The sequence below is a fragment of the Carcharodon carcharias genome, chromosome 23 (genome assembly GCF_017639515.1).
Source record: "Carcharodon carcharias isolate sCarCar2 chromosome 23, sCarCar2.pri, whole genome shotgun sequence".
Lineage (NCBI taxonomy): Eukaryota > Metazoa > Chordata > Chondrichthyes > Lamniformes > Lamnidae > Carcharodon > Carcharodon carcharias.
In genome coordinates, this window is record NC_054489.1 from 4,190,922 (window position 1) to 4,212,779 (window position 21,858).

General features: G+C 47.1%; 1 protein-coding gene across 1 annotated transcript in view; it reads right to left on the bottom strand.

Moving 5' to 3' along the window:
* Positions 1–21,858, bottom strand: part of krt222 (keratin 222) — a 40,719-nt gene that overhangs the window by 7,446 nt on the left and 11,415 nt on the right. The window contains exon 4 of the mRNA XM_041173785.1: positions 4,625–4,845. Coding sequence (XP_041029719.1) covers positions 4,625–4,845 — 221 coding nt within the window. The remainder of the gene's footprint in view (positions 1–4,624; positions 4,846–21,858) is intronic.

Consider the following 21,858-nt stretch of genomic DNA (forward strand, 5'->3'; position numbering starts at 1 on the left):
TAGAGATCTCGGAGGCTTGTGGGGCTGGAAGTCCTTTTAAATGAGACCCTTACTCTTATCTATTCCTCTCTCAGGCCACCCTGAGTCTTTTCCTTTCTAGTGAAAAAGAGACCCAACCTGATATAGAGTGTTGTAGGGTGATGGTTACAGTTCGGTAGGTCTAGAGAAGTCTTTGCTGCCATACACAGATTAACTGTAAATCTTCATTGACTCTTAGAACTATTTACAAATATACAGTAAAGGGTACAAGCTAGGAATGGTCTCCATGCTTGCTGGTGCACACAGCTCTGTCTAATACTCAACTGACCCCTAAGTGTAGGTCATGTGTTCTCTTACAGGAGATCTGGATGTAGAATCGGTTTGGGTGGAGATGAGGAATAATAGGGAAAAAAAGTCATTATTAGGAGTGGTCTACAGACCCCCTAACAGTAACCACAATGTAGGGCAAAGTATTCAAGAGAAAATATTGTGTTCTTGTGACAAAGGGAGGGCAATAATCATGGGTGATTTTACTCTACACACAAACTGGAAAAATCAGATTGACAGTAGTAGCCTGGATGAAGAGTTCATAGACTGCTTTCGAGATAGTTTCTTAGATCAGTACGTTCTGGAACCAACCAGACAGCAGGTAATATTAGACTTGGCATTGCAAAACAAGACAGGATTAATTAATGACCTCAGAGTGAAGGCATCCACAGCTAGCAATGACCACAATTTGTTTGAATTTTACATCCAGTTTGAAAAGGGAAGAGTGGGTCTAAGATTAGTATCTTAACCTTAAATAAGGGCAACCATGCAGGGATAAAAGCTGAGCTACCTGAAGTGAACTGGGAAACTAGGCTAGAGGATAGATCAATAGAGAAGCAGTGGGGAACATTCAAGGGGATATTTCAGAGTATTCAGAATAAGAACATACCTACTATAAAGAAAAACTCTAAGGGGAGGACCCACCATCCGTAGTTAACTAAAGATGTTAAGGAAAGCATCAAACTTAAGGAAAAAGCATACAACCCCGCAAAGATGAGTGACAGGTCAGATGATTGGTTAGAATATAAAGAACAGCAGAGAATGACTAAAAGGGGAAAGAAATTAGAGTATGAGAGGATGGTAGCTAGAAATGTAAAAATGGATAGCAAGAGTTTCTACAGGTATTTAAACAGGAAAAGAGTAAGTAAAGTGAATGTTGATCCTCTAGACAGTGACAGTGGGGAGTTAATAGTAGATAATAAGGAAATGGTAGAAGAAATTGACAAATATTTTGCTTCTGTGTTCACTATAGAGGATACAAAAAACATTCCAGTAATAGCTGCAAATCAGGAGGTGAAAGGGAGAAAGGAACTTGATGGAATTGAAATCACTAAGAAAACAGTACTGAGCAAATTGATGGAGCTGGGGGCTGGCAAGTCTCTGGGTCCTGATGGACTACATCCTAGGATCTTAAAAGAGGCTAATGAGGTAGTCGATGCGCTGGTGTTAATTTTCCAAAATTTGCTAGATCCTGGAAAGGTTCCATCAGATTGGAAAGTAGCAAATATAACCCCTGTATTCAAGAAGGGAGGGAGGCAGAAAACAGGAAACTATAGGCCAGTTAGCTTGACATCTATTGTGGGGAAGTTATTAGAATCAATCTCTAAGGAGGTTATAGCTGGGCACTTAGAAGACCTCAAGGCAATCGGGAAAAGTCAGCATGGTTTTGTGAAAGGAAAATCATGTTTAACCAATTTATTGGAGTTCTTTGAAGGAGTAACATGCACACTAGATAAAGGAGAGCTTACAGATGTACTGTACTTGGATTCCAGAAGGCATTTGATAAGGTGCCACATTAAAGGTTATTATGGAAAATAAAAGCACATGGTGTAGAGGGTAACATTTTAGCGTGGACAGATGATTGGTTGGCTGGCAGAAAGCAGAGAGTATGCATAAATGGGTATTTTTCGGATTGGCAGGATGTGGCGAGTCTGTACTGGAGCCTCAATTTTTTATGATTTACATCAATGACTTAGATGAGGGGAGTGAAGACATGGTAGCTAAATTTGCAGATAACACAAAGATAGGTAGGAAAGTATGTTGTGAAGAGGATATGAGGGGGTTGCAGATGGATATAGATAGGTTAAATGAGTGGGCAAAGGTCTGGCAAATGGAATTTAATGTGGGAAAATGTGAAGTTGTTCATTTTGGCAGGAAGAACAAAAAAGCAGAATATTACTTAAATGGAGGATGGCTGCATAATTCTGAGGTGCAGAGGGATCTGGGTGTTCTAGTACATGAGTCACAAAAAGTTAGTATGCAGGTACAGCAAGTAATTAAGAAGGCTAATGGAATGTTATCCTTTATTATGAGAGGAATTGAACATGAAAGTAAGGATGTTATGCTTCAGTTATACAGGGTATTGGTGAGACTACATCTCGAATACTCTGTGCAGTTTAGGTCTCCTTATTTAAGGAAGGATGTAAATGTATTGGAGGCAGTTCAGAGGAGGTTTACTAGATTGATACCTGGAATGAGTGGGGTGTCTTATGAGGACAGGTTGGACAGACTGGGCTTGTTTCCACTGGAGATTAGAAGAGTGAGGGGTGATTTGACTGAAGTATACAAGATCCTGAACAGCCTTGGCAAGGTGGATGTTGAAAGGATGTTTCCTCTTGTGGGTGAGTCCAGAACTTGGGGGCACTGTTTTAAAATTAGGGGTCGCCCTTTTAGGACAGAGATGAGGAGGGTTTTTTCTCTGAAGGTTGTGTGACTTTGGAATTCTCTGCCTCAGAAGTTGATGGATGCGGCGTCATTGAATATTTTTAAGGCAGAGGTAGATAGATTCTTGTTAGGCAAGGGAATCAAAGGTTATAAGAGGTAGATGGGAATGTGGAAATTGAAACACAAGAAGATCAGCCATGATCTTATTGAATGTTGGAGTAGGCTTGAGGGGCTGAATGGTCTAATCCTGTTCCTATTTCGTATGTTCTGCATCACTGAGTGGACGCTACTGTACTCAGTTTCACATTAATCCTAAATGTGCCAGACCTTTATACTACATAGCCTATTCAGCTTTTTCTGATTGTTATAACCTCTCAATACTGGACACCCTTGACTCACAGAAAACTGAGTGGGAGATGCACTGCCTGGCATGCAACTGGGAGCCAAAAGAGCAGGAAAATTCCAGGTTGATTCCTTGCCTGTTCTGTTTTATTTAATCTTACTTGAAGCAACAGCATCTTGACTCCTGTTTGGGCAACACCTCGATTTTAAAAATCTCATCCTTGTGTTCAAATCCCTCCATGGCCTCACCCCTCCCTATCACGTAATCACCTCCAGTCCTACAACCTTCCAAGATCTCCTCACTCCTCTAATTCTGGACTCTTGACTATCCTGATTTTAATCACTCCAGCATTGGCAGCCGTGACTTCAGTTGCCTGGGCCTCACACTCTGGAATTTCCTCCCTAAATCTCTCTGCTTCTCAATCTTACAGTCCCCCTGTTGTGATGCTCCTTAAAACATACTTTTTTTTAACAAAGTTTTGCACCATTGTTCTAATATCTCCTTGCCTGGGTGTCATGAAGCTATTAATGTATATAATATTATTGAAAAATATTTTTCTTTTAAACCAGAGGTTTAGTCTAATTGGATTAAAGCCAGCTAGTCTGGGTGCTCTGATGTGTATTAGCTTTGATATGTAAGAGAGGTAGGGTGCATTTGCATTTTTTAATAGAGCATTCAAAAAGTGGGGTGAATTCTGGCACCTAGCTAGCAAAGACCAAGCAATATGTTTATCTTGCTAATAAAATTGGTAATATTAAGGGGGTTTTATTGTTAGAAGTGGCTGGTGATACAATGAGAATTTACATTCAATGGGCTGTGCTAGTTTAACAAGACAACTATTGTGTGTGTGTAGAGCAGAGGCAATGCGAGATCAAAAGAATCTGTAAGCCTCCAACTGACTCCACAGGAACCAAAGTAAATTTGTACGGTGAAAATGCTTCGCCTGGTATCTGGTTAAGTCTATGGGTTGCTGTTGCCTTAATGGAGATTCGTTTGGGAATTTGTTAAAAGTTATGATAATAGGAATTTGTAGCCATGCGTATATTTAACTTGTGTAAATTAATAAAATGTTTCACTTAGCTTAACATAAAACCTCTCGAGCACTGGGGGTCTGATTCCTGAATTTAGAGTTGCATCTCAAACATAACACTTAAAATGATAGTTTATGACAGTTGTTTAAAGTTTCCCTCTGGGATTTTAAAAAAACAACTCAGCCTTTACCCACTGCATTGGTCATAACAATGAGTCAGTGTGGAATTTTGTTCGATAACACTCCTGTGAAGCGCCTTTGGATGTTTTACTACATTGAAGGTGCTATATAAATGCAAGTTGTTGTTGTAGAGTTAGCAACCCTTCCCCTGGGGTAGTGATATAAGTCAGCCAACATTTCTGCCCCACCCTCCTCGCCGGCCACACCCCAACCCCACACCGATCACTGTCCTGTGATCCTGACCCCTGCTGGAAAGTGTGTGCATCAACATCAAGTGAAGATAAGGTCAGCTTATGACTCACATTTTAAAAAAAAGAGACATGACATAATGGCAACGTTAAGCTCCTAAGAAATGGGAATTGTGAAATCTCACTGCTCACCTGCCCTCCTCTCTATCCAGGAGACTCCGGTACATTGCTATCTCTCTCTCCAATCTCATCTTCGTATTGAGCAATAGTTCGTGTTCCCAAACCTGGTGCTCGATGTCTCTCCTGACCTCCTGTAACTCCCCCTCCAGCTCGTGAATCACAGACGCCAGCCCCTTCAGCTGCAGCTCATACCTCTGCTCCGTCACCTGCAGGGAGTTCTCTAAACCCTTCTGCTGTGAGAACACATCAATTCAAACCAGATCTGTGATAGTTCTCAACCCAGCATATTGACTTAATATTACATTCACAAAAAACTGTAACTGCTTTTATTTTCACACGAGTTGCTCATCACACACATCGATCTATCTCTATTATATCAGTAAAAATCGAGTGTCTGCTGCCCAAAACTTATTTCCAATTGTCACAATTTTTCAGTGAGGCTTTTTATGTTAACCTCAGTAACACCTCTGGAGAGGAATTTGTGGGGCTACTGGGAAAAGGTGGGGTGTGGGACTAGCTGAGTGGCTCTTGCAGAGATCCAGCGTGGACACGATGGGTCAAATGGCCTCCTTTTGTATTGTAACCAGGCTATGATTCCATGATTCATTCTATAATGTTCTGATGAAAACTCACTGAATGGAAACATTGAAGCTGATTTGAAATCAGTATAAGTGGTGGGTTTCAAATAAGTTAAAATCAGGCCCAGTCTTAACTCTGTTTCTCTCTCCATAGACACAGCCAGGCCAACGGAGCTTTTCCAGCTTTTCTGTTTTTATTTCAGATTTCCAGCCTCCGCGGTATTTTGTTTTGTTCCATAACAGGAATCTCTATGTAAACATTTATAATGGAGAAAAGGGTGATGTTAAACCCTGTTATAGCTGTGTCACTCAGATCTGTGCTTTATTCTGTTTTTTAACTTTATTTTTTTTAACTCAATTTTCAGATTTGCCATCTCCACCCTATTTAAAATTTTTGCAACTCAATAGAGATCTGGAAGTACTGGGAGCACCATGTTCACAGTCAAGGAGCTGTGTAGCCTGGGGTCTGGAGATCAGGGCGCACAATTGGACATTGTCTCAGGTTTGAACTGGAGTCTTGGAGCGTTGTGTGCAAGTGTTTATAAGGTTTGTCAAGGATCGTTGGGGGGGGGCGAATGGAGACTGGGAGATAGTTTGGGAGTCTAGATGGCACCTGAGTCAATTGGGATCACTGGCCGGAATCTTGTGACTCGCTGTTGACAAGCTTAGAGGCAGGGAGAGCATTTACCTAAATAGGCTGCTGATGTACCAGCACCCTGCCTTCCCACCTCCACCACCATTAAGTTCTGGGCAGCAGAGGCCGTGGTTGACCCTTCTGCCCCGCTACCAATTGAGGCCCTTAAGCGACCAATTAATAACCACTTCAGGGCCCCATCCCATCACCACCGGTATTAACCCACCAGTTGCAGGTGGGCCCATCACCGGGTGGCATGTACAACTGAACCCATGCGGGCTGCTTGTCACCTCCAGGGGGCGGTCCCTTGATTAAAGACACTCAGTGCCTGATCAAAAGATTGGACAATGGGATGGGAGTGCCCCCTGACAGACACCACACTGCCCTTGCTGCCAAACAGCCTGTAACTCTCTCCTTGCAACCCCTACCCTTTGAAGCCCCCGCCACACATCACTTACCCGTGGCCTGGGTCACTCCACGTACCTGGGACTCCAGTGCCTGTTCTTCCAGCGGCAACCACAGCCTCCTTTGTGATGCTGCTGAGCATAAGAGTTGCCAGCCAATCAGAGGTCAGCAATTCTGGTGAGGCGAGAGGTCCGCCTTCAGGGTCTTGGTTCCAGGGGAGGCTGTTGGCCTCCCAGCTGCCTGCTTGGTGTCTGGTTCGGCAAGCCCTCTGGAGAAGAGGCAGCGAGGGTCTCGCCAGCTTTCCGGTTGGCAGGCGGGACTCCTGATGCCACCGAGTCTATTTGTATTACCAGGGACAAGGTCTAGCAATTTGAGGGAGAGGCAGCCGAGATAATGGAGCAAAGGCCGGCCTCTTGCGGACTGTCAATTTTCCCTTCACTGTTTTCCTTCCTCCTTCTCAGACAGTTCACAGATTTGTTTAGACTAGAAGCCCCAGATAATTGCTGCCTCGCCACCTGCCTGCCTAAAAATGCATTGGCGCCATGAGATGGTTCATCGCGTTACACCAGCCTTTAACGACCAGCAATCCCCACTAAGGAACAGGCTACATCCAAAATGCTCAAAAGTTCACTGTTTATGTAGGTTCCAAGCTTTTATTCCAAAAGTTGAGCTTTAAGCTGTAGAGCTCGTTCACTGTCCTACTCAGGAGAGAAAGACTTTATTAACTGAATTTGGAGCCACTATGAACAGAGGGAGTGCTGATGATTAACATTGTGAGTGGCAATAAGATAGAATTCAATAGTTGCAGTTTATCCTCCAGCTGACACTTTAAAGGACTTCGTAAAAGAAACTAAAATCATGTGCAACTTTTCCAGAAAGCAAAGTTCAATAAATTATAAAAGCAAAAAACTGCAGATGCTGGAAATGTGAAATAAAAACAGAGAATGCTGGAAAAACTCAGCAGGTCTGGCAGCATCTGTGGAGGGAGAAACAGAGTTAACATTTCGAGTCCCAATGACTCTTCTTCAGAGCTAAGGAGAAGTAGAAATGTGATGAAATTTATGCTGTTTAAAGGCTCCACACCCCCCAGCCCCCCTCGGTGAAGCTGGATAGAAGGTCAGCTATAGGTGGGGGCAGAGGAGAGATTGACAAAGATGTTAGGGACACAGGGCAAAGGGAGTGTTAATGGTCATGGTAAAGGGCTAAAGAAGTTGCTGATAGTGGTATAAAGATAAGAAAGCAGAATGTGTGAATAGCAGGGCAAAGGGAAGCACTCAGTGAAAGAACAGCATGAAACAAGTAACAGATAGCCCTTTGGGAGTGGGGAAGGGAAAAGGATAGAAAAAGGGGTAGAAAGGGATAAAGCAATTAATAGATGAATGAAAATAAGTAAATAAAAAATAAAAATAAATTGTTCCAATCCTACTCAGGCCCTCTCCCACAACTATTTCCAGTACATCGATGACTGTTTCGGTGCTGCTTCATGTTCTCGTCTGGACCTGGAAAAATTTAACAATTTTGCTTCCAATTTCCACCACTCTATCACCTGCACGTGGTCCATCTCCGACACTTCCCTTCCTTGACCTCTCTGTCTCCATTTCTGGTGATAGACTGTCCACCAATATTCACTACAAATCCACCGACTCCCACAGCTACCTCGACTACAACTCCTCACACCCCGCTTCCTGTAAGGACTCCATCCCATTCTCTCAGTTCCTTCGCCTCCGTCGCATCTGTTCCGATGATGCTACCTTCAAAAACAGTTCCTCTGACATGTCCTCCTTCTTCCTTAACCGAGGTTTTCCACCCACGTTGGTTGACAGGGCCCTCAACCGTGTCCGGCCCATCTCCCACACATCCGCCCTCACGCCTTCTCCTCCCTCCCAGAAACATGATAGGGTCCCCCTTGTCCTCACTTATCACCCCACCAGCCTCCGCATTCAAAGGATCATCCTCCACCATTTCCGCCAACTCCAGCATGATGCCACCACCAAATACATCTTCCCCTCACCACCCCCGTCAGCATTCCATAGGGGCCATTCCCTCCGGGACATTCTAACCCACTCGTCCATGACCCCCAACACCTCATCCCCTTCCCATGGCACCTTCCAGTGCAATCGCAGAAGGTGTAACACCTGCCCCTTTACCTCCTCCCTCCTTACTGGTTCAAGGGCCCAAACACTCCTTTCAGGTGAAGCAGCATTTCACTTCCATCTCCTTCAATTTAGTCTACTGCATTCGCTGCTCCCAGTGTGGTTTCCTCTACATTGAAGAGACCAAACGCAGACTGGGTGACTACTATTGCAGAACACCTGCGGTCTGTCCGCAAGCATGACCCAGACCTCCCTGTCGCTTGCCATTTTAACACTCCACCCTGCTCTCTTGCCCACATGTCCGTCCTTGGCCTGCTGCATTGTTCCAGTGAAGCTCAACGCAAACTGGAGGAACAGCACCTCATCTTCTGACTAGGCACTTTACAGCCTTCCGGACTGAATATTGAGTTTAACAACTTCAAGACCATGATCTCTCTCCTCCATCCCCGGCCCGTTTGTTAATCCCTTTTTAAAATTTATTTTTATTTTTTATTTACTTATTTTTATTTTTACTTATTTATTTGTAGTTTTATTGCTTTTTTATCCCTTTTTCTATCCTTTTTCCCCAAACACCGCCCCCTCTCCTCACTCCACCCCCAAAGGGCCACCTGTTACTTCTTCCATGTCATTCTTTCACAGATTACTGCCCTTTGCCCTGCTATTCACACATTCTGCTTTCTACCTTTATGACACTATCAGCACCTTATTTAGCCCTTGCCATGGCCTTTAACACTCCCTTTGCCCTGTGTCCATGGCATCTTTGTCAATCTCTCCTTTGCCCCCACCTACCGCTGACTTTCTATCCAGCTCCACCCGCTCCACCTGCCTTAAACAGTATAAAATTCATCACATTTCCACTTCTCTTTAGCTCTGAAGAAGAGTCACACAGACTCGAAACGTTAACTCTGTTTCTCTCTCCACAGATGCTGTCAGACCTGCTGAGTTTTTCCGGCATTTTCTGTTTTTAGTTAATAAATTATCTTTGTTTAATTCTCTGAATTCCAGCAAAAGAAAGAACGGTTCAGTAAAGTTACTGTGAGGTTAAAGATGAGATATTCAATATAGGAAAGGAATGTTAAACATCAAATGATAAACTTGGATGAAATAAGGATTAAGAAAATTCAATGGTCAGTTTTATGAGAATTGTTCAGCAATAGCAAAACATTACAGAACAAAGGGGAAATCATATGATAAACTAACTGACAACCAACAGTTTAACAATTCTTTTTAAGGACAACAACTCCAACAGTGCAGCACTCCCTCAGTACTGACCCTCCGACAGTCAGCACTCCCTCAGTACTGACCCTCCGACAGTCAGCACTCCCTCAGTACTGACCCTCCCACAGTGCAGCACTCCCTCAGGACTGACCCTGTGACAGTGCAGCACTCCCTCAGGACTGACCATCTGACAGTGCAGCACTCCCTCAGGACTGACCCTCTGACAGTGCAGTGCTTCCTCAGTACTGAATGACAGATTACTAGTGTACTTTCAAGAGACAGGGCTGGAAGTAGAAGTGACTCCAGCTCCCTTTAAAAATGGCAGACGGGATCAGTTCGGGAATCCTGTCCCCATTCCTGAGGTTTTCAACTTAAAGGAATCCCTTTTAAGTATGCCGGCTGGCTCAGGGTGTGAGCCCGCTCTTGCACTCTTGACCTAGCTGACTCCATTGCGTGGATAGGCACCTCCTACTCCACAACTTTTATGGCATCAGGCCAGCTTTTCAAAGCTTCATGTTTCACAACCCTCCGGTCATCTCTTGAGCCACAGTCTGGGTGAGGGAAGCTTTTGAAAGATAAGTGAGAAAGGTCCTCCTCATGCCCCCAGGACAAATTATATGCCCCAAAACATCCTCATGGTCCTATATTCCTCCCATACCAAGCTATAAACCCCGCCCCCCCCACCCAAACAACCCCTATGGTCCCTCATACTCTATATGCCAAGCAATGACCCCCCCAAAAAATTCCTATGGTCCCTCATGCCTCCCCATGCCAGTCCATGCCCCCTAAACATCCCCATGGCCCTATACTCCCCCTATACTAAGCTATGGTCCCCCAAACAATCCATAAGGTGCTCTCATGCACCCCCCCATGTCAAGCAATGGAGATTCCATGTCTATTTGCCCACTATACACTGTATAGAACCAATGAACCTGATGGAGACAGTAGGATGCTTAAAAATAGCCTTTAAAAATGTTCATTCATCGACAACTTTCCACTGTCTTAAAAGAACTCTTACTACAACCAATAAAAGTGTCAATCATCCAGACGCTTTAAAATCTCAATCATTGAAACTGCAAGCACTTGAACCCATTTATCTTGTGTAAAAACGCAGTGGCCATAATTTTGAGGTCAGTGGGCCCGGGAACAGCCTGCGACTGGCACCCAACTGCGATTTCACACTGGCAGGCCGATTAAGGGCCGCCGAACATGAAGAGCGGCTCCCCAGTGGCCGGGAAGGGGTAGGTGAGGGCAGGGGGCCTGTCAAACACCAGGTCCAGGGAGGGAAGGAGGAGGCCACTGCACCTGAGGAAAAAAAAGCTTGAGAGGAGGTGCCAGTGCTGGTCAGTAGCCACGATGTTGTGCAGCGCACCTGGGTGCAGAGCTGCAGGAAGTTTCGTGGCCTGCTGCACTCAGGAAGGGTGAGCACCGGGTTGGCATGGATCAGTGTGGTGATGTATTAAGGGCTGCCCATTCCCCCTGTGGAGATCAGGGGCGTTAGGGTCTGAGTGCCAGTTGTCAATGGCACCGGAGCTGGTCAAGCGGGTGAGCCCTGGCTGCTCGGACTGAGTGCCTTGCGGCTCGAGGGCCACAGCTCGGATCTGCCCTGCAAGGCCCACCTCAGTTGGGGGTTGGCCAGACTGCAATGGGGCTGCCGGTAGAGAGCGGACTCATCAATGCTCCTCTGTCCTTTCAGGGGAAGATGGCCCACAACAACAGTGAAGGGCCACAGACCAGCAGAGCCCTCGCTAACCTCTTAATATTCACCAGATTAGAGCAGGGCCCTTTGGAGCTGGAGAGGCGCCACACACCCCGGTCAACCAGCCGCAGAGTGGCTGGGGTGTCAGGTGAAGGTAAGAGCTCAGTGCACAGAGGTGAGAGTTTCAGATGGTGCAAACATCCTAGTGCAGTCTCATCATTGATAGTAGCCTCAAAACTGGATTCCCCATTGAAAGACGATGGCACCATGATGCAGATCTCCACTGTCTCACCAGGGTGCCTGGCATGCACAGTGACAGTGTGATGACTTTAACTAATGACACATCATTGTTCTCCCTTAGGTTTGCCACCTCACACCCAATCTCAGGTCCCCGAAAACCCACGCCTGACGCCAGAGGATTGCCAGGCACCAGATGCACATATGTCACACCCGCTCTCTGAACCAGGCACCAGTGCAGATAACATTACCTTGGGGGACACTAGATCTTCAGCTAGGATGTTAGTGAACATTGGTGAGGGCACTTCACACTCGCTTGAGGTGCAGGCAGAGGCAGAGAGTGCCCAGGGCACCGGCAGTCAGAGGGCTACTGGGGACCAGGACAATGCTCAGTCGAAGGCAGATGATGAGCCTCTGGAGTTGTCCATCAGGCGGCAGATGCTGGATGTCCAGCGGAATGTGTGGGAGGATCTGGCAGAGATCCATGAGGACGTGTGTGCCATTGTCTCCATTGTGGAGGAGTCCATGCACTGTGTGAGCATTGCATTGACCCTCATGGCCGAGTGCACTGCCCCCTCCATTGAGAGAGTGGAGACTCTCATGGAGAGGCAGCTCCAGGGACAGAATCAGGGGTTCCTGGGGTTGTGCTCGGACCTGCAGCCCTTACACAGGCCCTGAGCTGGTCAGTGCCAGTGTGGGGGTTGGATGAGGCGTCCAGTATCTCAGCTGGGTCCCCATCCATCAATGGCAAGCAGGGAGCTCCAGAGCGACCTCACATTGGCCATGAGCTGCCTGTTGTCTCTGTGGCACCTCTCAGGGCGCTCTGGATGATGGCAGCAGCTCCTCTGCCCCTCTGCCAGTGACTGTGGCATCTGATAAACCTGCGGCAACTTTTTAAAAATTAATTCATGGGATGTGGGCTTCGCTGGCTGGGCCAGCATTTATTGCCCATCCCTAGTTGCCCTTGAGAAGGTGGTGGTGAGCTGCCTTTTTGAACCGCTGCAGTCCATGTGGTGTAATGGGCAGATGCATCTGCAGCAGGCAGGTTGGTGAGGATGGGGTTAAGTATGTTTTTCCCTCCAGTTGGTTTTCTCACCAGCTGCCGCAGACCCAGTCTAGCAGCTATGTCCTTCAGGACTCGGCCAGCTCAGTCTATGGTGGTGCTATGGAGCCACTCTTGGTGATGGACATTGAAGTCCCCCAACTAGAGTATATTCTCTGCCTTTGCCACTCTCAGTGCTTCCTCCATGTGGTGTTCAACATGGAGAAGCACTGATTCATCAGCTGAGGGAGGGCAGTACGTGGTAATCAACAGAAGGTTTCCTTGTCCATTTTTGACCTGCCAAAGCCAATGTTGAGGACTTCCAGGGTAACTCCCTCCTGACTGTATCCCACTGTGTCCCCACCTCTGCTGGGTCAGCCCTGCCAGTGGGACAGGATATACCCAGGGATGGTGATGGTGGTGTCTGGGACATTATCTGTAAGATATGATTCCGTGAGGATGACTGTGTCAGACTGTTGCTTGACTAGTCTGTGAGACAGCTCTCCCAATTTTGGCACAAGCCCCCAGATGTTAGTAAGGAGGACTTTGCAGGGTCGACAGGGATGAGATTGCAGTTGTCGTTTCCGGTGCCTAGGTCAATGCTGGGTGGTCTATCCAGTTTCATTCCTTTTTTGTGACTTTGTAGCGGTTTGTTACAACTGAGTGGCTTGCTAGGCCATTTCAGGGGGCATTTAAGAGTCAACCACATTGCTGTGGGTCTGGAGTCACAAGTAGGCCAGACCAGGTAAAGACGGCAGATTTCCTTATTAGTGAACTAGATGGGTTTTTACGACAATCGGCAATGTTTCATGGTCATCATTAGACTTTTAATTCCAGATTTTAATTGAATTCAAATTCCACCATCTGCCTTGGCAGGAATTGAGCATTACCCTGGGTCTCTGGAATACTGGTCCAGTGACAATACCACTATGCCACCACCTCCCCTGTATGCCAGCTCTGGAACTGGCAGCTCCCCCCCCCAGGCAGGGCCAGCACAGGCTCCACTGGCCGGAGAACAACTGCCAAGGTCATCAAGGCCAACAGGACAGCAGAGTCGGCTGGCTGCCCTCAATGCCAGTGCCAGTGAGGGGGGAGCACCAAGACTTAGCACTCGCAAACATTAAGTTTAAGGCACCATGAGCTCAAGAGGGAATGGTCACAGGTGATCTTCTATTGTGCAATAGTTTGTTTATGTTCACTGGTCTGGGTTTGAAGACCAGAGAAGGTTCTGTTAATTTGTTTTGACTGTCAACGTGAGATAAATTTTCTTTTGTCGCAATGGCCTGAGTATGCTTTTTAATGTAATGTGGTGCAGGGTACGCCAGTCTGTAATGCGGGATGTGGCTGGCTCTAAACTTTATTACACAGGAACTGAGTGGACTTTGGGGTCAAATGAAAGGGTCATTTCAGACATCTGGGATGGAGGCAGCAGTCCTGGCATGAGGTGGAAGCAGATCTTTGGTAGCCCAGCTGAAGGAGCGTTAGATTAAGGTGCCCCTGGTACTCCTGCCTCCCTGGAGGTTACAGAGGTCTGCCTCCCCACCCTCAGCATTCCCCTCACTGTCATCCTCTTCTGACTTACTACTGGATTCATCCTCTGTGGCCTGTGCAGCTGTGTCAACATCCCCTTCCTCCAGTGGGTTCCCCCTTACCAGTGCCAGATTGTGGAGAGCACAGCTATATCAGTGACACCCGCTCCGGGGGTATTGCTATCCTCCCCACAAGAGTGGTCCAGGCATCGGAAGCACATCTTCAGAAGACCTATGGTCCTCTCTATCATTGCCCTTGTGGAGGGCTGACTCCTCTTATGACACTGCTCTGCCTCTGTTCTTGGGTGGCAGAGAGGCGTTATAAGCCACCTCTTCAATGGATAGACTGTGTCACCCAGCGGCCATTCATCCAGACGGGCTGAAGCACTGAAGAGCCCCGGCACCTGGGAGTGTCTCAGGATATAAGCGTCATGGGAGCTGCCTGAGAACCTTGCACAGACTTGCAGAATCTGCATCCTGTGGTCACACACTATCTGCATGTTCATGGAGTGGAAGCCCTTCCTGTTGACGAAGGCACCCGGCTGACCCGCTGGTGCCTTGATGGCCACATGTGTACAGTCTATAGCACCCTGGACAAGGGGGAACCCAGCAATCGCTGCAAAGCCTCTGGCTCGCTCAGCCTGGCTGGCCTCATCTGTACAGAAATAAATGAAAGTTAATACCCGCCTGAACAGAACATCTGTCACCATTTTGATGCAACTGTGGGCAGCTGATTGGGAGACTCCACACAGATCCCCCAATGAGCCCTGGAAAGAGCTGGAGGCATAGAAGTTGAGGGCTGCTGTGACCTTCAGAGCACACAGTCAGAGCTGATCTCAGGCCCAATCATCTGACAAATGGAGGTCTCTGTCTCCCTTGAGAGGTGGAGCCTCCTTTAGCATTGTACCTCGGACATACTGAGGTAGCTGCATCGCCGCCTGTAAACCCTGGCAGCAGGATAGTGGCATCTTCTGTGGCTCCTTCCACCTTGGACTACCTGCTGGCCCTGTGCCCCTTGTGTCTGCACCTCTCCTCCCACAGGTCCCTCCCCTGGAAGCTGCATTGGGACACCCAGCCTCCTCTCCCTTCTGCCCCTCTCTCCCTCCTCAGAGGAGGTGCCTCCAGCAGAGACCACAACCCCCATTCCCAGGGTAAGGGAAGGCTGTCTGATACCTGGAAGAGTCCACATGGTCTGAATCCTCTGGGGATCTTGGAGACACCAATGAGTCCTGAAATGAAGCCTGGAAATGTTAACAATGAAGCCCCGAACAGAGATGAAGCTGCCTCATTCCAATAAGCAACCAGCAGCAAACTGACTCCTAAACTCCTCACTGCTCTCACAGGCAATGCTGCTGACCCTTTGTATCCTGCCCTTGGATGAGGTTTTCGAAATTTTCGGCTGGCCACCTGCCCGTTTTGCCCGTGCGACAATTATAAAATCACACAGACAATGAAAAATCAGCATCAATTGACTTTTTAATCACCTTAACCGGTCTTTTAATTAATGGCGGGTGTGGCTCTGGCTCCTGCGCCTGCCCGCAGAGTGAAATATCGCGCGAGCGCTCGATGATGTCGGGACACTCACCTGACATCATCACATTTTATTTTATGCTCGAGCATGTTGGGCACACGTCTGCACGGCAAGTGAAAAATTCTGCCCATTGTGAAATTGACAGCATAGATCAGAGAGTCAGAGCTATCAATCAAGCAATGCTTTCCCTGAGGCTCAGGTGTTTCAGCAGGCTAATAGATTTTTGGCCTCTCAGGCAAGCCTCATTTTGCATTGAGAGCCGAGAAGTCTATAAATCTATTAAAACACCTGAGACCCAGGGAAAACATTGCTTGATTGTCAATTCTGACTCTCTGATCTATGTTGTCAATTTCACAATATTCATTTACACAAGATAAAGAGGTTTGAAGTGTCTGGAGTTTCAGCTATTGATATTTCAAAGGGCCTGGGTGATTGGCACTTTTATTGGGTGTAGTTAAAAGGAGTTTTGTTTAAGAAAGTGGAAAGTTAGCAATGAATGTCTGTTTTTTTTACATATCCTACTGTCACTATAGGGTTCATTGCCTCTATACAATGAAAGTTGCCACCATAGTCCCATGGGCTGCTCTCTCATTAGACAGAGACAGCTGATGGTGAGTTTAACCTGAGGGTCACCACACCTCAGGCGAGGGATGAGGTTGAGAAGACAGGGCCTTCTAGGACAACCTCAGCCAGTACAGGAATTGAACCACAGTGTTTGTACCATTTTGCATCACAAACCAGCCGTTCAGCTACCTGAGCTAACTGAGCCCCTCTTCAATACGATGTATAGTGGGTGTATGGGCATGGGAGTACCACGGCTTGGCATGGGGGCATGAGGGACCATAGGGGTTGTTTGGGAGGCACGGATGGAGCATGTGGGGAGAGTGTGGGGAGGGGGGGGGAGGTGAAGGAGTGTGGGGGTGAGGGCTGGAGGGCCTTTTTGTTTTCATTTTAACCGGGAAGAAGCTCCTCAGCCCCGAGACAGGCCTTTTAAACAGCCAGCCTCCGCAGCCGGCAGTGTCCATGGCTGCCTCCGAACATCTTCCCAGGTTGGCTGACCCAACTTGCACCCATGCGCCTGCAATGAAAATCCCGCCCTTGCGGGCACTTTTTCCAGAGGCAGGCAGGCAGAGATGGACACTTTCCCAACTCCCACTGCCCATCTTCAGCATGAAAATCCAGGCCTAGAATCATTAAGGCACAGAAGAGGGACATTCGACCCCATCAAGCCTGTGCCAGTTCTTGTAAAGCAACCCAATCAGTCCCATTCCCCTAATTCTATCCCTGTAGCTCTGCAAATTTATTTGCCTTAAGTCCCCATCCAATTTCCTTTTGAAATCATCATCATCACCACTTCCACCACCCTCGTAGGCAGCAAGTTCCAGATCATGACCACTCACTGCATGGTAAAGTTCTTCCTCACACTGCTCCTGCATCTCTTGTCCAAAACCTTAAATCTGTGCCAACTGGTCCTTGTACCATCAGCTGATGAAGGAATTTTGGAAGGAAATCTGCCATCCTTACCCGATCTGACTTCTACGACTCAGACCTACAGCAACGTGTTGACTCTTCACTTTCCTCTAAAAGGGTCTAGCAAGCCACTCAGCTGCGTTCAAGAAAGTGTCTCACCACTAACCTTGTCAAGCACAATTAAGGATGGGCAATTACCAGTGATGCCTGCATCCTGTGAATGAATAAAAATAATTGCAAATGAGGAAATGGCAGTCTTGTTGAATAATTAATTTGTTTATAGTTTTCACAGTCAGTTAAGAGAATATTAATGAATCGAGGATTGAAAACCACTAAAATAAGTAAGAAAATAGTATTGGAAAAGGTAATAGCACTGAAGATTGGCAAAAATCCCAGTGTTTAAAAGGAAGTAGGTGTGGAAGCTAGCTATCACTCTCCAAACATTCTGTTGATTTGGGAATTGTCCCTTTAGATTGGAAAATAACAAATGTGATTTCATTATTTAAGAAAGGAGAGAGAGAGAGAGACCAGGAAATTCCAGATCAGTTAGTCTAATGTTCACTGTGGAGAAGTTACTGGAATCTATAATTGAGGACAGAGTAACTGACTTGATTGAGAAATTTCAGATGACTAGAGAAAGCCAACATGGATTTGTAAAGGTGAGGTCAGGGTAATGAACCTAAGTAAGTTTTTGAGGAAGTGACTGAAGTAGATGGAGAGGAGAATCCCCACAGATGCCGTTTATTTAGACTTCCAGACGGCAGTTGATAAAGTTCCAAATTACGGACTGTTAGTTAAAGTTAAAACTCATGGAGTTGAATGTCAATTATTGGCCAGGTTAGGAGATTGGTTAGGAGATTGGTTAGGAGATTGGTTTGGCAGGAAAAACCAAAAAGTCGGGATGATGGGTATGTGACTGAATTGGAAGGAAATGTCAACTGTTTCCCACAACGACCAATGCCGGGGCCTCAATTATTCCTTATCTAATAACTTAAATAACACGATAGAAAGCTGTATATCCAAGATTGGTGGAAAATAGTATTAACGGAAGTATAAAATTACAAAGAGACATTAATTGGTGAAGGGAAGGATCTTGCACTCCCACCAACGGTGGGCATCAATGGGGGCACGATGGGAAAATTTGGAGAGCGTCCAAAAGTCAATTCATTTTTGGACAGTCTCCAAATTTTCCCGTCACACCCGTGACAATGCCCACCATTGGCGGGACCGGAAAATCCCACCGGAAATGAATGGGTAAGACTGGCCAATAGGTTTTGATGCACACAAGTGTGAGGTCATAAACTTTGACCCAAAATGGAATAGATCAGAATATATTATAAATGATATAAATCTAAGAACAGTGGCTGTTTAAAGAGATTTAGTAGTCAACTACAAAAAAAAAATCAGAAAGGTTAATGAAATGTTTCCCCTTATAACAAGAGGCTGGAAAACAACGAGGAGGATGTTTTGCTACATCTATCAAGGCCTGCTTTGACCACATCTTGACCACTGTGTACAGTTCTGGGCATCAGAAAGGTTATATTGGTCTTGGGAGCAAGGCAACACAGATTCACCAGAACATTACCAGTGCTCCAAGGGTTAGGTTATGAGGGGAAATTGCATAAACTACATTTGTATTTCAATAGAATATAGACGTTTAAGAGGTGATTTGATTGAGGGTTTAAAAAATTTGAAAGGAATTGATGGGCCAGATAAAGAGAAACATTTTCCACTGGTGCAACATTCTAGGATAAGGGAAAGTCAGAGCCAGGCTATCCAGAAGAGAAGTTAGTAACTTTCCTTCACCGAAGGGTGGTAGAAGTGCGGAACTAAAGCAGTAGATGCTAGCTCAACAAATAATTTTAAATCTGAGGCCAATAGGTTTTTTATTAGCAAAGGACCGGTTGGTGGGGTGAGTGCATCAGCCTTGACCTCACTGAATGGTGGAACAAGCACGAGGGGCTGAATGGCCTCCTCCCATTGCTATACTTCCATTTTGATGATAGGCCCACATTAGGCCCATCTGACAGACAAGCTGTCTGCATCTTTAAGTACTGATTAGTGGCAGGATATCTATTCATCCTCTAGCTTACCGCAAGCCGGAGGTTTGATCAAATATAATGGTTTTGTACCGACCACAAGCACCCTGCATTATAATTTATGTAAAACAATCTTGAAAACAATAAGAGAAACCGAGTCAGAGACCTGGAGGCTAGAATTTACAAGCAGTCACAACTTGCTGTCTGAGTGAACTCCGTGGTTTCCAGGATATATATGTATATATAAAATTAACAGGCTTTAACAACAGAATTTTAAAAGGATTTGCAGCTAAACATCATGTGCTTCAGTTGGCCTCCTATCCATGAACATTACAAGACATCCTTGAATATATCTACTTCATACATTAGGAGATTGGTGTATAGTCTGTTTCCTGTACACACTTATTTGCTGTAACATTTTACAATGACTTCCCTCAGCACATGTCGATGCTTTTCTCCACCGATGCTGCCAGACCTGCTGAGTTTTTCCAGGTAATTCTGTTTTTGTTTTCCCTCAGCACATGTGTTCAGCTCACTGCGAGACCACATGTATATATTACACATATCCAGTGGCTTATCGCAAAGCACTCTCACCTCAGGCTCAGAAGGTCATGGATCAAGTGCCACTTAAACACTCAAAACACTTAAACTAGGCTGACACTTCCAGCACAGCACAGAGGCAGGGCTGCATTGTTGGAGGGGCAGTACTGAGAGAGCCCTGCACTGCCACAGGGATAGTCCTGAGGGATTACACAAGAGAATGCTGCAAGGCTACAGGTGCTGTTTTCTGGGCGAAATGCTAAACCCTCTCAGGATCCCATGGCACCTTTGTCTCCTGATAAGTATTCATCCCTCAAGTAAGATCATTAAAACAGATTTTATGAGTCACTGCTGTTTGTGGGAGCTTGCTATGCACAAATTGGCTGCTCAGTTTCCTACATTGGAAAAGTGACCAGATTTCGAATGTACTAATTGGCAGTGAAACACTTTGGGAGAACCTAAGAGAGTTAAAGATGGGATAGAAATGCAGCTAGCTGGTTTTCTTTTCAAAATTATAAACTGTATCGTCTGCACGGAGTAATGTGCACGGGGAGGGGTGGGGGGGGGTGCGGGGGGGGGTACACCGGGGGGAGGGTGCACGAGAATAGGGTGTGGTGGGGGGAGGGCACATGGGGGGGAAGGTGGACTGGTGTAAAGGTTTAACAGGTCACACAGACATTTCTTTTTGTTGTGTGACACGTGAATATTTAAATAACATCAGACTTTCCTGCAGATTAATGTAATTTCAACTGTGGAAAAGGCGGTGATTGGCTTCTCACCGCTGATCACTTACAGGGAATCGGTTGCATCCTAATAGGCCCCAGGGCATTTCCTACACAAACTTGATTTGAAGGGACATCAGGAGGCCCCTCGTTTACAACAATTAGTCATTGTGGCCTGAAAGAGGAAATCGGGGTAACATACAGACGCAGTTTAACAGCAGACTCACACGTTGTGAGTTTTTAAAACTGGTGGGTACTGGGGGTGGGGGGGTTTGTGGGGAGGGGGGCAGGTGGGGGGAGAGTGTGCATGTGGCAGGGTGGGGGGAGGGTGCACGGGGAGAGGGTGCACGGAGAGAGGGTGCACGGGGAGAGTGTGCACGGGGAGAGTGTGCACGGGGAGAGTGTGCACGGGGAGAGGGTGCACGGAGAGAGGGTGCACGGAGAGAGTGTGCACGGGGAGAGTGTGCACGGGGAGAGGGTGCACGGGGAGAGTGTGCACGGGGAGAGTGTGCACGGGGAGAGGGTGCAGGGGAGAATGTGCACGGGGAGAGGGCGCACGGGGAGAGTGTGCACGGGGAGAGTGTGCACGGGGAGAGTGTGCACGGGGAGAGGGTGCAGGGGAGAGTGTGCACGGGGAGAGGGTGCACGGGGAGAGTGTGCACGGGAGAGGGTGCACGGAGAGAGTGTGCACAGGGAGAGTGTGCACGGGGAGAGTGTGCACGGGGGGAGGGTGCATGGGGAGAGGGTGCACGGGGAGAGTGTGCACGGGGGGAGGGTGCACGGGGGGTGGGGGGAGGGTGGGGATGGGGTGGATGTAAAACGCTGGCTGTCCAATTTACAAATCCTGTGAGTATTTTCAGAGGGTGTCTGGCCAAACGTTTCACTGATGAAGATTCTTGGGGCAGAATCTTGTGCTCTCCGTGGTGCTGAGTTTGGAGGCGAGAGGGTGTTTACTTTGGTGGGATGGTAGCGTACCCAAACCCCACCACTTTCCCACCTCATAGAATTAAGGCCACGGTTGACCTTCCAACCCACTGCCGACTTAGACCTTCACGTGGCCAATTAACGATCAGTTATGGGGCTCATCCCAGCACCACTGGAATGAAATCAGCTGATAACAGACCTGTCACCCTGCAGTCTGACTTTCACCTTGGGGATGTGGCCAATCAAAGACAATAGGTGCCTGATTAAGGGAGTGGACATTGGGGCCTGCTCCTGCCACCTTTTCCCCACAACCCCTACCCCTGTGAGGCCCTGTGAGGCCACCCCTCCCCCTCCAAATTACGTACCTGTGGCCTGGGTCACTCCGTGATCCTGGGACTCTGGCGCCTGTTCTTCTGGCAATAGCCACGGCCTTTCCAGTGGCCTCTAATTGGCTGTCAGCTCTCGGTGGGCAAGACTTCCACCCCGGGGTCTTGATTCCAGGGGAAGGCCCACTGCTGGCCTCACCATTGCCTGATTGGCGTGTGGTTCAGTGGGCTTTCCCAAAAAGAGGCAGGGTGGGTCACA